Raw genomic sequence first — 16,519 nt, 5'->3', positions numbered from 1 at the left:
GTAAGTCAGTCTGCTAAATGACTAAAATGTAAATGCATGAAGACACTGACACTGTTTTTAGCTATCAGGCAGCTGGATGTGAAAAGGTTGTGAAAGAGGTTATTCCAAGGTCAGATGATAGTATCACTTGTTAACATCATGTCAGATGGCACATTATACTGAATGAAGAGAGCTGAGTGATCTGTCGATGTTGTCCCCCCATCCACCACTATTCAAAATGGAACAGCACCCTCTAGTGGTAGACTGTCTCAGCTCTGCACTTGGGATCCCTGTCTGTGTACTGTAGGCTAGTGAGTGTTTTCTCCAAGGTTTATTGTCCAAGGTTTCCATTTCTACTCATTAACATAAAGTGCTCTCTCACAGTCTCTCTCTCTCACTCTCACTTTCACTCACTCACTCTCTCTCACTCTCTCTGTCTCTCTCCCCCCTCTACTCTCCCTCTCTTTCCCAGACCTGAGGAGTAAGTGGTATCTGGTGGTGGACCGCCTCACAGTGCTCTTCCTCAAGTTCCTGCAGTACTTCCAGCAGCTGCAGCTGACCGTCTGGTGGCTCCTGGAGCTCCACATCATCAAGATCGTCTCCTCCTACATCATCTGGGTGTCAGTCAAAGAGGTGACCTATTCAGCCACCATCTCATCAAGATTGCAATGAGAATACTGTTCACGTGCTCCCTAAATGGTCTTTACAATGTAACGGGCAACTTTCCTCCTCCCTCAAAATATGCTTTCCAAAATCCATATTACACTCAGAAAAAAGGGTTCCAAAAGGGTTCTTCCGCTGTCTCCATGGGAGAACCCTTTTTGGTTCCAGGTAGAACTCTTTTGGATTCCATGTAGAACCCTCTGTGTAAAGGGTTCTACATGGAGCTCAAAAGGGTTCTACCTGGAACCAAAAAGGGTTCTTCAAAGGGTTCTCCTATGGGGACAGCCTAATAACCTTTTTTTTGTAATTATCTTTTTATTAAAATGTTATTTTCTTTTAACAGGGGTTACATAGACAACCAAACATAGTGCAACACACAGACTAAGTACAATAAAAGGAATAAGGATACAGCAAAACATTATACAAAAAGGCAGTCATAAAAGAAAAACATCACAATTATAATAAAGTACTATCTCCCAGATAGTACTTCAGGTGTTGACCATAATAACAATATGCATTTTTTGGCTAAGCAAACAAGGGAATTGAAGAGACATTCAGAGTCAGGGTCAAACACAACGTTACAATCAAATTAGAGCAAATAGACATTCAGTGAAAGAGCTAATTGTCTACTCACGATCTTCTGGATGTGTAGATGAATATCATTCCAATTTGTATTTATTATGGATCCCCATTAGCTGCTGCCAAGGCAAGGCAGTAGCTACTTTTCCTAGGGTCAGGCAAAATTAAGGCAGTTATACATTTTTAAAAACATTATAGAATTCACAACACACTAAGTGTGTACCCCCAGGCCCATACTCCACTACCACATACCTACAACGTAAAATCCATGTGTACTTGTGTGTATGTGCGTATGTTATCATGTGTTTGTCTGCATGTATCTGTGCCTGTGTGTGTGTTACTTCACAGTCCCCGCTGTTCCATAAGGTGTATTTTTACCTGCTTTTTAAATCTGATTCTACTGCTGTCATCAGTTACCTGATGTGGAATAGAGTTCCATGTAGTCATGGCTCTATGTACAGTAGTACTGTGTGCCTCCGATAGTCTGTTCTGGACTTGGGGATTGTGAAGAGACCTCTGGTGGCATGTCTTGTAGGGTATGCATGGGGATCCGAGCTGTGTGCCAGTAGTTTAAACAGACAGCTCGGTACCTTCAGCTTGTCAACACCTCTTACAAAAATGAGTAAATAAGACTGGATTCTGCTGCAGTACCAAAAAATGTGCATGAAGGTGCCAGTATCCTGTTTACATTTGAAACATAAATGTGATGCATTGGAAAACATTCTGTGAAGGCGGACAGCTGTAAAGTAGTTTCTATGAAAAAAAGAAATGTATTTATTGAATGCTTATGGAGGTGCATTTGGGGTAGACCCTTTCGCAGATAGAAGCCCATTCTTCCTCACCAAATGCATGTCCCATGTCCCAGTCTCTCTCCCAAACATGTCTCAACGCATCATAGGATGTGGCACTTCTGTTCAATAAAATTGAGTATAAATCGGAGATTAAAGCTCTCCGAACAGCAGGATTAGTAAATAGTTGTTCAACTTCAATCATTTGAAAACGTAGTTTATCGACTTTCTTCTGACCCTCTATGGAGTGTCTAAGTTGTACGTACTTAAAAATATCTTTGTTGGGTAAGTCAAACTCAGTTTTTATCCGTTGGAATGATTTTAGAGTGTCCTGAGTAAACAAAGGCGTAAGGTCAGCAATACCCTTCGTCTTCCAGTCTAGAAGTCCAATACTCCTTATTTGGGGGAGGGGGGAATCTGGGTTGAGGGCAATCGGTGACCAGAGTGATATACTGTATGGTCTGGAATCTCCAAGTACCTCCTTGCATCTTTCCAAGCTTAGAGTGTATTATGTATTGTACAATTGTCAGATAAGGCCTGGAACTTTTCAAAGCTATTAATAAATGGTAAGGAAGCTAATGCACTTGGATGACATGCTAGTGAGTGGAGTCTGTCTAGTCATCAACTAATAATGTGCTTGATCTGAGCAGACCAGTAATATTGTTGCAGATTTGGCAAAGAGACCCCTCTGTAACGATAGTCTGGAAGAGGGGACCAAGATGCAGCGTGGTAAGTGGTCATAATTATATTTAATGAAACACTTTAAAACAAACAAGAAAACGAAAGCCAACAGTTCTGCCAGGTGAACACACACAAGACAGAAACAACTACCCACAAAACCCCAAAGGAAAACAGGCTGCCTAAGTATGACTCCCAATCAGCGACAACGATGTACAGCTGTCCCTGATTGAGAGCCATACCAGGCCAAAACAAAGAAATACAAAAACATAGGTTGCGCCGGACAGGCGGGCGGCTCTGGCTGCGCCGGACAGGCGGGACTTGCAGTAGGCCTGGCTCTGGGCGCAGGCACAGGATTCATCAGGCTGGGGAGACATGCAGGAGGCCTGGCTCTGGGCGCAGGCACAGGACTCACCAGGCTGGGGAGACATGCAGGAGCCCTGGCTCTGGGCGCAGGCACAGGATCCACCAGGCTGGGGAGACATGCAGGAGCCTGGCTCTGGGCGCAGGCACAGGACTCACCAGGCTAGGGAGACTTGCAGGAGGCCTGGCTCTGGGCGCAGGCACAGGACGCACCAGGCTGGGGAGACTTGCAGGAGGCCTGGCTCTGGGAGCAGGCACAGGACTCACCCGGCTGGGGAGTCATGCAGGAGGCCTGGCTCTGGGCGCAGGCACAGGACTCACCAGGCTGGGGAGACATGCAGGAGCCCTGGCTCTGGGCGCAGGCACAGGATCCACCAGGCTGGGGAGACATGCAGGAGGCCTGGCTTTGGGAGCAGGCACAGGACGCATCAGGCTGGGGAGACTTGCAGGAGGCCTGGCTCTGTAGGCTCCAGACTGTAGGCCATCTCTGCAGGCTCCGGACTGTAGGCCGTCTCTGCAGGCTCCGGACTGTAGGCCGTCTCTGCAGGCTCCGGACTGTAGGTCGTCTCTGCAGGCTCCGGACTGTAGGCCGTCTCTGCAGGCTCCGGACTGTAGGCCGTCTCTGCAGGCTCCGGACTGTAGGCCGTCTCTGCAGGCTCCGGACTGTAAAACGTCGCCGGAAGCTCTGGACGGGGAACTGTCGCCGGAAGCTCTGGACGGGGAACTGTCGCCGGAGGCTCAGGACGGGGAACTGTCGCCGGAGGCTCAGGACGGGGAACTGTCGCCGGAGGCTCAGGACGGGGAACTGTCGCCGGAGGCTCAGGACGGGGAACTGTCGCCGGAGGCTCAGGACGGGGAACTTTCGACGGAGGCTCTGGACTGGGAGTGCGCACTACAAGGCTAGTGCGAGGAGCAGGAACTGGACATACTGGGCTGGGCAGGCGCACTGGAGAGAGAGTGCAAGAGGCAGGCACATGTTTACCACAAAAAGTTGACTCAGGCCTCACCCCTGGTCCAGCCAAACTACCTGTGTGCCCCCCCCAAAATATTTTTGGGGGCTGCCTCTCGTTCTTCCCGGGTAAGCTCCGATATCTGTCGATCACCTGGCCCCAAGTCCAGTCTCTCCTCCCAATCCACTCCTGATGAGACCCTTCAATGCTGCGGGAGTTCCACCGTCTCCGTCCGGATCGCCCTGCGCCTCGCCCTCCGGGTCGTCCCCGAGCCCGTGTCGGCACGCTGCTGGAGCCACGCATCAAGGGGGGGGGTACTGTCACGACTTCCACCGAAGTCGGTGCCTCTCCTTGTTCTGGCAGCGTTCCGTGGTCGGTGTCGCCGGTCTTCTAGCCATCATCGATCTACTTTTCATTTTCCATTTGTTTTGTCTTGTCTTCCCACACACCTGGTTTCAATTCCATCATTACATGTTGTGTATTTAACCCTCTGTTCCCCCCATGTCCTTGTCTGGAATTGTTTATTGTAAGTGCTTGTGCACGTTATGTCTGGTTTGCGACGGGTTTTGTACCCATTGATTGATTGTTATGTTTCCGGTGCGCCATTGTCAATACAGTTTTTGCTCTCCTGTGCCTGACATTTCTGCAGCCAGTACGCACCCCTTACACATAGCGATGCCCCTGATGTTATTACTAGACCTTATTGCCTCAGCCAGTGGTCTATGACTAACGAGAACAGAGCAGGAGATAAAGGACAGCCTTGACGACAGCCCCTACCGATAGGAAATCTTTCTGATAATTTACCATTTGTGTTAACTGCCGCTGATGGGTTAGAATAAAGTAATTTTACTAAATTAATAAAATGGTCACCCAGATTACATTTTTCTAATACAGCAAACCAGATTTTCCACTCTACTCTATCGGAGGCCTTTTAGGAATCAAGAGAGACAATGAGTGCAGGCTCTTTAATTCTGGCAAGGTGGTTAATGATATTCAAAGCACATCTTACATTGTCTGTTCCAAATATGGATTTGACAAAGCCAGTCTGATCAGGTTTAATGAGGTCTGGAAGTAGGGCCTCCTACCTGCGGGCAAGTTTCTTAGCGACTATTTTAACATCAAATCCTAGCAAACTGATAGCTCTAAACGAAGAGCAGTTTCATGGGTTTTTGTCCTTTTTTAGTATCAGGCTAATGGATGCAGTTTTCCATGACTCTGGTATGATGTCTCTTTCAAACATATAATTTAGAGCAGGCTTGAAGATAGGGCATATCTCAGGCCAGAACTTCTTGTAGAACTCTGCGGAGTAGCCGTCTAGGCCGGATGCCTTGCCAGAAGGCATTGCCTTAATAGTTTCCCAAACCTCTTCAGGAGTAAAGGGAGCATTTAGTCTAATTCTATGCTCATTTGATATAGTGGGCAAGATGTAATCTTATTCAGATATTTTGTAATTTCATTGTTTGATCTTGTACATTGTGAATTATAAAGAGATTTATAGATGTCGCAAAACGTATTATTGATAAGCAATGGATCATAAGAAGTGGAGCCATCTGCCATCCTTACTACCATCTTTCTTTCTGTTCTTTTTTAACTCGGCTTGGACGGTTACCGAACTCATCATATTTTTGCTTGGTAAAAAACAACCCTTTTTTTACATGCATTGTATGCTCTAAATTGAGTTTGGCCTTAGCACAAGCTAGTGAATTCCAGTTCGCCTGGGTTGGTTGTTGTTTATGAAAAGTTCAAAATGCTTTACTTCAGCCTCCAGTTTTTCCCTATTTTCCATTCTAAGCTTCTTGATCAGAGAGGCTTGGGAAATGATATAACCCCTTATGGTTGCTTTAACAGCATCCCAGATAGCTGCAGCGGAGACAAGAGAGAGTTGATTGTCAAGCCAGTAATGTGATCATTTATCTTTTATCACAGAGCAGAATCCTTCATTGTTAAGCAGAGACGTATTAAGTCTCCAATATATATCTTGTTTTGGGGATTTTTTGCTAATTTCAATATCTATATACACTGGGGCATGGTCAGAAATGACTATATATACAATAGAACATGACTGGACAACATGTATGTAAGTAGAGGGCATACAAAATGGTCCAATCTAGATTATGAATTATGGGTTCTAGGGTAGAAAGTATGGTCTCTTGACATTAGGATTTAGCTCTCTCCATACGTCTACTAAACCAGATGAATCACAATCGCATCTGAGAGCATTTGAGGCTCTATGATTCCAGACTGGAGCAGTTGATGATTTATCCAATTTACCCAAAGTACAATTAAAACCTCCTGAAATAAACACAAGTCCCTTGCAGTGTTGATTAAATAATAAAATCATGTCAGACATACATTTGGTGGAGTCTGTGTTCGGACCATATACTTTTAGTATAGTAATATGTTGACCAAGCATATTACCTGGAATCAAAATAAATCCTCCTTCAGGGTATGTATCTTGGTGCTCAAATACAAATGGGACATTTTTATTTACAAGGATGGCAGCGCACCTGGCCCACCCAGTCCCTCTTCAGCTTAGCATGTCCTGTTGAACATAAATGGGTCTTCTGTAGCATAGCAATTGAAACCCTTTCCTTTTCTAAGAATGTTAAAATGTTCTCCCTCTTGACCACATGCCCACTGCCCCGAACATTCCAGGAGACTGCTTTAAATGAACTGTTTATGTTACAGTAGTTTTAAAGAATAACTTTACCCAGACTGAGTAGTGTATCACAACAACATTGTACTGTTAGACCACCTACTCTACGTCCAGGAAGTGAAGGTGTCTCTTCTGTCCTGTGTTCTCCAGGTGTCTCTGTTTAGACCACATATTCTACGTCCAGGAAGTGAATGTGTCTCTTCTGTCCTGTTTTCGTCAGGTGTCTCTGTTCAACTACGTGTTCCTGGTGAGTTGGGCGTTCGCCTTGCCCTTCAGTCAGTTCAGGCCCCTGGCCTCCAGCGTCTGTACCGTCTGGACCTGTGTCATCATCGTCTGCAAGATGCTCTACCAACTCACCTCTATAAACCCCTCTACATACTCAAAGAACTGCTCCATGGTGGGTAGCAGCCCAGGGAGTGTCGAGTGGTGGACAGGGGGTGTGTGTTTGTGGAGTGGTGCTGTATGTACATTATGTTCAGGGAGTGTTGGGGTGGTGGACAGGGGGTGTGTGTTAGTGTGTTAGTGGAGTGGTGCTGTATGTACATTATGTTCAGGGAGTGTTGGGGTGGTGGACAGGGGGTGTGTGTTAGTGTGTTTGTGGAGTGGTGCTGTATGTACATTATGTTCAGGGAGTGTTGGGGTGGTGGACAGGGGGTGTGTGTTAGTGTGTTAGTGGAGTGGTGCTGTATGTACATTATGTTCAGGGAGTGTTGGGGTGGTGGACAGGGGGTGTGTGTTAGTGTGTTTGTGGAGTGGTGCTGTATGTACATTATGTTCCACTTCCCAATATTTTCTTTCCTATATGTTCCTGTTCTATTTATCTCTATGTATCTCTATGTATCTCTATTTATCTCTAATTATCTCTATGTATCTCTATTTATCTCTATGTATCTCTATTTATCTCTATGTATCTCTATGTATCTCTATGTATCTCTATTTGTTTCCATGTTTCTCCTCTTCAAGTGTCTCCTCTAGGGGGTCAGTCTGTCCTAATACAGACATTATGCTCCTTGCCTGTGTTGTGCTAGCTTGTACTGGTTCAAGACATTAATAACACACCTGTCCTCTCGTCTGTAGCCTCTGAACTACACGGATAACCAGAGGAGTGAGATGGCTCACTCCCTGCTCTACAGCGCCCCGGTGGACCCAGCCAACTGGGTGGGTCTCCGCAAGTTCTCCCCCCTACTGGAGAACCTGAGGGTGAGTGGAGGAGAGATGCCCTGGGAACCTGACAACACACACACACACACACACATAGGCACATATGCAGCGTGCGCACACACACAAATACACACACACACACACACACACACACACACATAGGCACATATGCAGCGTGTGCACACACACAAATACACACACACACACACACACACACACACACATATATACATACGCAACCTGTCTCCCTCACATATAACTGAAAATACTGTAACCGTGTTATATTATACACTAGTATCATCTCCCTAACTGCCCTTTGTAGTGCTCAAATTACACTTCATTCTTGGAGATGGCCTGAAAACAGTTGGTTGGACCCATAGAATTAGGAGTTAGACATTTTGAAATTAGTAATTGAATAGGATTTCTTTGGTTGGATCAATGTTGTTCATGGTGGTTCCCATGTTTAAATTATGAATATATACACTGTCATTTCAACCCTGACCCATTTATCTGTCCTATATCCATCTCCATTCAGAACAACCTGTTGATTCTGGCCCTGCTGGCATTCGAGGTGACCATCTACCGCCACCAGGACCTGTACCGCATGAGGAACAACCTCACCACGCCCGTCACCAGAACCATCTTCCACAATATCACCCGGCAACACCTCGACGACAGCATCGTCAACGGTGCCAAGTACTTCATCAACTACTTCTTCTACAAGTTCGGCCTGGAGGTATGATGTCATGTCACTGTTGAGTTCGCAAAAACACTCTTATTATGTTTTTTACTTGTGTGGAAGTTGGAATATTTACCACTATATCTCTGTTTGAAATACCTTTCATGGACGTCAAAGTAATTGTTGAGTCACCTGCATTGCATGGAATTACGACTGAGCCATAACACCTACTTCTGAACTCAGGAAATATAAAACTTGTCGTGTATTTGAGGTTTAAAAAGGCTTCAAAAAGGCTTCTGAATATTTAAATTTTAACTTTGACATTTCAGACTTCCTTTTCCCTTATAAAAAATGTATTAACCCCTACAAAAATGTCCATTAATTATAATCAACATAATAATTCACATTTCCTTTTGCTGCAGGATAATTTTCCTGTTGTAGCAAACTGGCACAAGCTAAGATCCTACATCTGTAAACCCAATATAAAGTCTCTTGAGTTTAAACTTTCCTAAATATTATCATTGCATCGTCAGACATGCTTACTGTTGGCGGTGAACGTGATTGGCCAGAGGATGGACTTCTACGCCATGCTCCACGCTTTCGGCCTGATCGCAGTCATCTACCAGCGGCGCCGGAAGGCCATTGCTGACAACTGGCCCAAGTACTGTTGCTTCCTGGCCTGCATGCTCACCTTCCAGTACTTTGTCTGCATTGGCGTCCCCCCGGCCGCCTGCAAAGGTGGGTGGACCAATCCGAGGCTCCTCTGCTGCAGCCGTTTTGTTTTGTCACCCCTTGGTATTTCAGTACTCAAGACACAGGTCATCATTTCATCACTGAGTAATGATCATGTTTTATACATTATAAATCAAAGTTGTTGTATGTGTCATGAGTCAATAGTGTCTATGATGGAGAAAACTTACTAAACTCCTCCTCCCAGACTACCCATGGAGGTTCCCCTCATCCTTCACAGACTCCAACGTCATCAAGTGGCTGTACTTCCCTGACTTCCACACCAAGCCCAACCCAATGTTCCTGCTCTGTGAGTACAACCATTGACTGAGCATTTGCCATTAGGATTGGGACTGGGATTGGGACTGGGATTGGAATTGGGATTGGGACTAGGATTGGGACTGGAATTGGGACTGGGATTGGGACTAGGATTGGGACTGGGTTTGGGACTGGGTTGTGACAACACCTCTTCTTCATCCTCCTGTTTTCTGCTCCTCCTTCTCATCTTCCTCATCTTCTTCCTCCTCTTTCTTCACCTTCTCCACCTCCTCCTCCTCTTGCTCCTCCTCCTTTCCTCTACTGTCTCCTGTAGATGACTTCATGCTGCTGCTGTGTGCTTCGCTGCAGAGACAGGTGTTTGAGGAGGAGAACGAGGAAGCCGTGCGCCTCCTGGCCGGTGACAACATGGAGATCTGCAGGGACCTGGACGCTGCCTCCTTCAGTGAACACAACCCCGTCCCAGACTTCATACACTGCAGGTAAGGGGCTGGTTCACAGGCTGTGTCTGACCCGGGATTCAAACCCGAGACTTGAGAATGAGTTAGCCTTACGAGCTAAAGCCTGTATGCTACACAGTACCAGCTGGGCCCAGGTCTGGTGCACAGGCTGTGCCTGATCAGGATTCAAAACCTGTTACTCGAGAACGAGTTATCCCAATGTGTTAAAGTGCCTGTGTTTTTCTCAGAGAGACAGTATGAGTCGTTTGATCTGTTTGACAATGTTAGCAATCAGGCAAGAGTCATTTGGTGAACTACCTTCTACTACATGATATTCAGGTCAAATCATTCCACTCTCTCTCGCTCTGTCTCTCTGTCTCTCTGTCTCTCTCTCTCTCTCTCTCTCTCTCTCTCTCTCTCTCTCGTCTCTCTCTCTCTCTCTCTCTCTCTGTGTCTCTCTGTCGCTCTCTCTCTGTCTCTCTCTCTCTCGTCTCTGTGTCTCTCTCCAAAGTACTTATTAAAGAGTCCCTTTAGACACATTCCTTGGGTTACTCCTCCTGTGATTATCCAATTGTTTTGACGTGAGGTGAGTTAAATGAGCGATCGGATAGCCCATCTCGAAGTAGAGCACAGATAACACATTGTCAAACACCTGTGTTTTCCCACCGCTCTCACAGCTCTCTCCCGCACACTTTCCTGATATCAGATAACTCAGCGATGTTAAAAACCGTGTCCTGTGAGTGACTCAAACATGGCTTTCCATGTTCCTGTAACTCAATAGTCTTCCTGAAACAAGGGGAACCGTTCTGACACTAGTGACCTTTAACCCCGTGACAGCCGGCTCTTTGAACCTGTCAGCACAAAGTTGTATCTGAAACGACCCCCCAGACCCATCTGTCAATGTGCTCCGAAGCCTCGAGGACACCACTGCTCCTCCAGTTCACATACATAGTACATAGTCTTCCCTGTGGCTCAGTTGGTAGAGCATGGTGTTTGCAATGCCAGCATGGTGTGTGAAATGCCAGGGTTGTGGGTTTGATTCCCACGGGGGGCCAGTACAAAAAAAAAAAAGGCGTGAAATTAATTGAAATGTATGCATTCACTACTGTAAGTCGCTCTGGATAAGAGCATCTGCTAAATGACTAAAATGTAAAAATGTACATCTGCCAGTAAAAACAATGTGAGGTGGTAGTGAGGATGATGTGTCAGTGAAGTATATTGAATGAAAAGTTGAATATTGTGTTGTAGAATCCTAAAGTACACAGCGTAGCTCTGCTCATCACTTGGGCTCATCTCTGTGTGGATATCAGAAAGCGTTTACTATTACAGAATACATTTGTTGTTGAATGTTAGCTTTGCTACTGTATACGGCAACGGTATGCTCTCAACATACTCAGGTTTAAAACAACAGAATCCAAAGTACAAATCTACTTTGAAACAAAAGTATACACCTCACACACATGGTTATGGGCTTAAAAAAAGAAGACAGATATAGAGTTGAAATGTATTACATTTTGAGTTTGCATCCCAATATTGCACTTTATATACATCACAGAAGACTACAATATAACAAAACTGTTTGACATAGAAACTCCAGATTTTCGGCGGGTTTTTAAAATAATGTTTATTAATTATTAAATTATGAGAAAAAAATAATAACATTCCACCCAGGAGGGTACTAGGTCATTTGACTGCAGGAAAGGGGTACTAATGAATTTCTCTCCCCCAGATCCTACCTGGACATGCTGAAAGTGATCATGTTCAGCTACCTCTTCTGGTTCGTGCTCACCATCATCTTCATCACGGGCACCACACGCATCTCAATCTTCTGTATGGGCTACCTGGTGGCCTGCTTTTACTTCCTGCTCTTTGGGGGTGACCTGCTGCTCAAGCCAATCAAAAGCATCCTCCACTATTGGGACTTCCTGATCGCCTACAACGTGTTTGTGATCACCATGAAGAACATCCTCTCGGTAAGTGTCGATGACACTGGCTACAGTGTTGTTGAATACTGGCTACAGTGTTGTTGAATACTGGCTACAGTGTTGTTGAATACTGGCTACAGTGTTGTTGAATACTGGCTACAGTGTTGTTGAATACTGGCTACAGTCAGAATTCGGCAAACTGAATTTGAGATTAGTTGGGGGGACATCTTGGCACCAAAGGTTGTAGTAAGATGTTGGATTCATTGAATTTGAGATTAGTTGGGGGGACATCTTAGCACTAAAGGTTATAGTAAGATGTTGGATTCAGTTATAGGTGGGAGACATAAATAGAAATTCAGTCCATTATTTAAAATAAAAAAGCGAACCAATAGTGCTGAAACAAGCGGTCTGCAGCAGCCATAGAGATACAATGTAATATGTTCTTTTGAATTCTGCAACAACAGTATACAGTAGATATAGTGGTGTGATTGGTTGCTGCTGTGTCATGTTTTAGCTGACTGTGGTTTGTCCTCGCAGTCCTCAGATACTGGCCTGTGGATATGTTTTAGCTGACTGTTTAGCTGACTGTGGTTTGTCCTCGCGGTCCTCAGATACTGGCCTGTGGATATGTTTTAGCTGACTGTTTTAGCTGACTGTGGTTTGTCCTCGCGGTCCTCAGATACTGGCCTGTGGATATGTTTTAGCTGACTGTTTTAGCTGACTGTGGTTTGTCCTCGCGGTCCTCAGATACTGGCCTGTGGATACATAAAGTCCCTGGTCACCAATCACTGTTGGCTCATACAGCTCTTCAGCCTGGCCTGCACTATAAAAGGCTATTCTAAACGTAAGTGACCCTACCACCACTGTAAAGCAGAATGCCTTTGGAAACACACTTTCTCTGTTTTGATATGTGACAGAAAATGTACACCCACTTAAAAGGATTTGCAAAGCATTATTCCGTTGAATTTTCAGAAATGCTTGATGATAACTCCTTCTGAAGTGGGCTGTACAGTATATTTGGGGTTGAGGAGAAAAGTTTGACTTTGTTCAAAATGTAAAGAATGAACAAATATTTGATGGTTATGTTTTTGGAAATCGTTGCAGCTGAGCAACAGGCCAACAAGCAGTGTGAGTTGCCTAGCGACGAGGCAGGCATCATCTGGGACAGCATCTGTTTTGCCTTCCTGTTGCTACAGCGACGCGTATTCATGAGCTACTACTTCCTACACGTGGTTGCCGACATTCGCTCCTCACAGATCCTCGCCTCCAGGTAAACTTTAATGTCGTTTGGTTTAGTTTTGTTTACTTTACTTTTCCAATGACCATTAAAATAAAACAAAATTAAATTCAACTTTACTGTGTATTCAATTTATTTGTGGATTTATATTAGCTGTATTGTGTGTGTGTTTCGTTAGAGGGGCTGAGCTGTTCCAAGCGACCATAGTGAAAGCTGTAAAAGCCAGGATCGAAGTGGAGAAGAGGTCGATGGACCTGCTGAAGAGACAGTGAGAACATGTATTTTCTACAGACAGAAAATATACACATATAGTATAACACATATGTGCCGTATACACACACATAATATACAGTCATTCCACATGTGTGATGTACACACAGAGATTTAATATAATAATTAGCTGGATGCTTATACATGTCCTATTTCACACATGTACAAGTGTGTATTATACACATTTGTTTTGCATATCCCAACTCATATCCCAACTCATTAGACAGACAGTATATGACGTAAACTCTGTCATAACAGTTGTGATTTTATTAGCGCTCACTGAAAAGAGAAGCCTCACAGATGTTACCATGTATGTACTCTCAAATGAACCCTAATTCCAGGATATTCCAGTCATTACTACATTCAGGTCTGAGTAAAGACACCATCCATCATGATGAACTAGATTTGGACGGTCCTTCCCTGTGATTTACGATGTATGTCCTCCTACACTGTGTTGATGTACTTTAGTTTGTATATGTGGAGCCGCAGGGCAGCAGTGTGTTAGTGGAATACATCTACTGATGCGGAGGACAAGAGAATCAGTCAGCACCTCTCTCTCTCTCTCTCTCTCTCTCTCTCTCTCCATCTCTCTCTCTCTCTCTGTCGGTCATGGTGTTTCTCTCTCTGTCTCTCTCTCTCGCTCTCTATCTCTCTGTCTCTTTCTCTCTCCATCTCTCTCTCGGTCTCTCTCTCTATCTGTCTAGCTGTCTATCTGTCTCTCTCTCTATCTGTCTCTCTCAGTCACTCTCTCAGTCACTTTCTCTGTCACTCTCTCAGTCACTCTCTCAGTCACTCTCTCAGTCACTCTCTCTGTCTGTCTCTCTGTCTGTCTCTCTGTCTCTCTCTGTCTGTCTCTCTCGCTCTCTCTCTGTCTGTCTCTCTCTGTCTCTCTGTCTGTCTCTCTCTCTCTCTCTGTGTGTCTCTCTCTCTCTGTCTCTCTCTCTCTGTCTCTCTCTCTGTCTGTCTCTCTCTCCCTGTCTCTCTGTCTCTCTATGTCTCTCTCTGTCTCTCTCCATCTCTATTGGTCTCTCTTTTGCTCTCGCTCTCGCAACCTGATACCAGTCTGAACACATCCACACACGCCCCGACTCCTAGCCAGCCCAAAGAACACAGAGAAAACCAAAGTACAGATTAATTGTCAATTATACACAGTGGTCAGAGCCTATTGGTCATTAGTCATTGTTTCTATCTCTGTGTCCAATCAGAATGGACCGTATCAAGAGTCGGCAGCAGAAGTTCAAGAGGGGGAAGGAGAGGATTTTGAGCTTGGTGCAGAAAAGCGGAGACGCAGGCCACGGACACAGCAAGGACGAGGAGGAGGAGGATGAAGGTGGGACTGCTAGAGGCCTTCTGGGCCTTGAGGAACTAGTGCACTGTGCGCCATGATTGGATGATCTTGTCCTGCCAACCCATGTCGGCCTATAAAGTTTTGCATTGATTTAACGATACGTCTGTTTGTAGACACATCACAGTCCCACAACGATTACATAATATACACTGTCCATTCAAACCATCAAGGTGAAAAATCTTTGTTTTTCAGATAAAGAGAGGAGCAGGGAGAAGAGAATACAGCGGTGGTGGAGGCCGTGGGTTGACCATGCATCCAGTTAGTGACCTTCTACCTTTTTAATTTCATATTTGAAGCAATTCAGATTTTAATATTCCTCTTAAATAAGATAGCGTCTATTTCATGTGGCTGTAGTTACTGTACATGTAACAAAGTTAGGCTTGAATTTGTTTATTGACACTCAAGATGATTACCATATCTTATTTGAGTTTGTCATTACATAAATATATGTGTGTACCATAGGAGGCTGGTGAGGGGAGGACGGCTCATATAATGACTGGAATGAAGTGAATGGAATGGTATCAATAACATTCCAATGATTCCATTTCAGCCATTACTACGAGCCCATTCTCCCCAATTAAGGTTCCACCAGCTGCCTGTGGTGTGTATGTGAGCGGAGTTCATTCCTGTTCATCGCTCATGGAGTGGTGGACGTTCCAGCACTCCACATCCTTTCCAACCGCTTCGCTAAAGAAAAAAAAGAACTACCGTTCTAAATTCGCTCCATTCATTAAAATCCCAATTTAAACAATACCCATCTATTTTAATGACTACCTGGACCTACCATTTGTGTTTGAAGTATTGAAACCAAACCATATGATTTTGAATTAAAAGTATTTTAATAAACATGATTAGGTTGCTGTAAGAAGCACTCATCATTTCAAATAGGCTACAGGTCATATTAAACAACATATAAACACTCCAAATAGGTCAGGATTCAGACAGGGAGCCTAAGAAGGAACGAAAATGAATTATTTACGCTATATTATTTCAATTATTTCAAGGCTATAGCCTACAAAGAAATACATTGTGAAGCATTTCGGAGTGTGACACTAGGCTTGTAGGGACATAGAGCATTTAGCTTTCAAACAGCATTTAGTTGTATTAAGTAATTATAGTCTATAAATGTACTTACTTAGAATTAAATACAAATGAAAGGAAAAATGCATGATTATGCTCAGTCTCCAGTGCCTTTGAATTCGTTTTTAGAAACAGAGTCTGTGGCTTCAGGCTCATGCGATGGTGCCTGGAGAGCAGGCCAGCAGCAGAGGATATTCTCTCAGCATTTGCAGAACCACTGGGGATGATAAACACCCTTTGGGCCACTCTTATCAGGCTGAGTTGTTTATATATATATACATATTTATATATATTTATATTGTTTTATACATTTATATCGTATATTTATATCGTAGATAGATAGATAGATAGATAGATAGATAGATAGATAGATAGATAGATAGATAGATAGATAGATAGATAGATAGATAGATAGATAGATAGATAGATAGATAGATAGATAGATAGATAGATAGATAGATAGATAGATAGATAGATAGATAGATAGATAGATAGATAGATAGATAGATAGATAGATAGATAGATAGATAGATAGATAGATAGATAGATAGATAGATAGATAGATAGATAGATAGATAGATAGATAGATAGATAGATAGATAGATCGTTTTTAGGCAAAATAACCCAATCAAAAGGGAAAGTTCGATGAAAGTGGGAATATGCCAGGCCTATTGAGCCGAAATCAATTATGGCCTGTTGTATAGATAATAGAACAGAA

The 16,519-nt window shown here is 44.1% G+C and overlaps 1 protein-coding gene across 2 annotated transcripts in view; it reads left to right on the top strand.

Moving 5' to 3' along the window:
• Positions 1 to 16,519, top strand: part of LOC106579641 (piezo-type mechanosensitive ion channel component 2) — a 256,001-nt gene that overhangs the window by 206,377 nt on the left and 33,105 nt on the right. For both annotated transcript variants that reach the window (XM_045702749.2, XM_045702748.2), the window contains exons 18-30: positions 452 to 612; positions 6,877 to 7,053; positions 7,734 to 7,856; positions 8,353 to 8,553; positions 9,030 to 9,234; positions 9,434 to 9,535; positions 9,818 to 9,983; positions 11,671 to 11,914; positions 12,614 to 12,710; positions 12,971 to 13,136; positions 13,282 to 13,371; positions 14,579 to 14,703; positions 14,914 to 14,979. In XM_045702749.2, the coding sequence (XP_045558705.2) occupies positions 452 to 612; positions 6,877 to 7,053; positions 7,734 to 7,856; positions 8,353 to 8,553; positions 9,030 to 9,234; positions 9,434 to 9,535; positions 9,818 to 9,983; positions 11,671 to 11,914; positions 12,614 to 12,710; positions 12,971 to 13,136; positions 13,282 to 13,371; positions 14,579 to 14,703; positions 14,914 to 14,979 (1,923 nt within the window). The remainder of the gene's footprint in view (positions 1 to 451; positions 613 to 6,876; positions 7,054 to 7,733; positions 7,857 to 8,352; positions 8,554 to 9,029; positions 9,235 to 9,433; positions 9,536 to 9,817; positions 9,984 to 11,670; positions 11,915 to 12,613; positions 12,711 to 12,970; positions 13,137 to 13,281; positions 13,372 to 14,578; positions 14,704 to 14,913; positions 14,980 to 16,519) is intronic.

The sequence above is a fragment of the Salmo salar genome, chromosome 19, assembly GCF_965601325.2.
Source record: "Salmo salar chromosome 19, fSalSal1, whole genome shotgun sequence".
In the NCBI taxonomy this organism is placed as follows: Eukaryota; Metazoa; Chordata; class Actinopteri; order Salmoniformes; family Salmonidae; genus Salmo; species Salmo salar.
The sequence above is the reverse complement of the archived record's forward strand: the minus strand, read 5'-3'. Positions and strand labels throughout refer to the sequence as shown.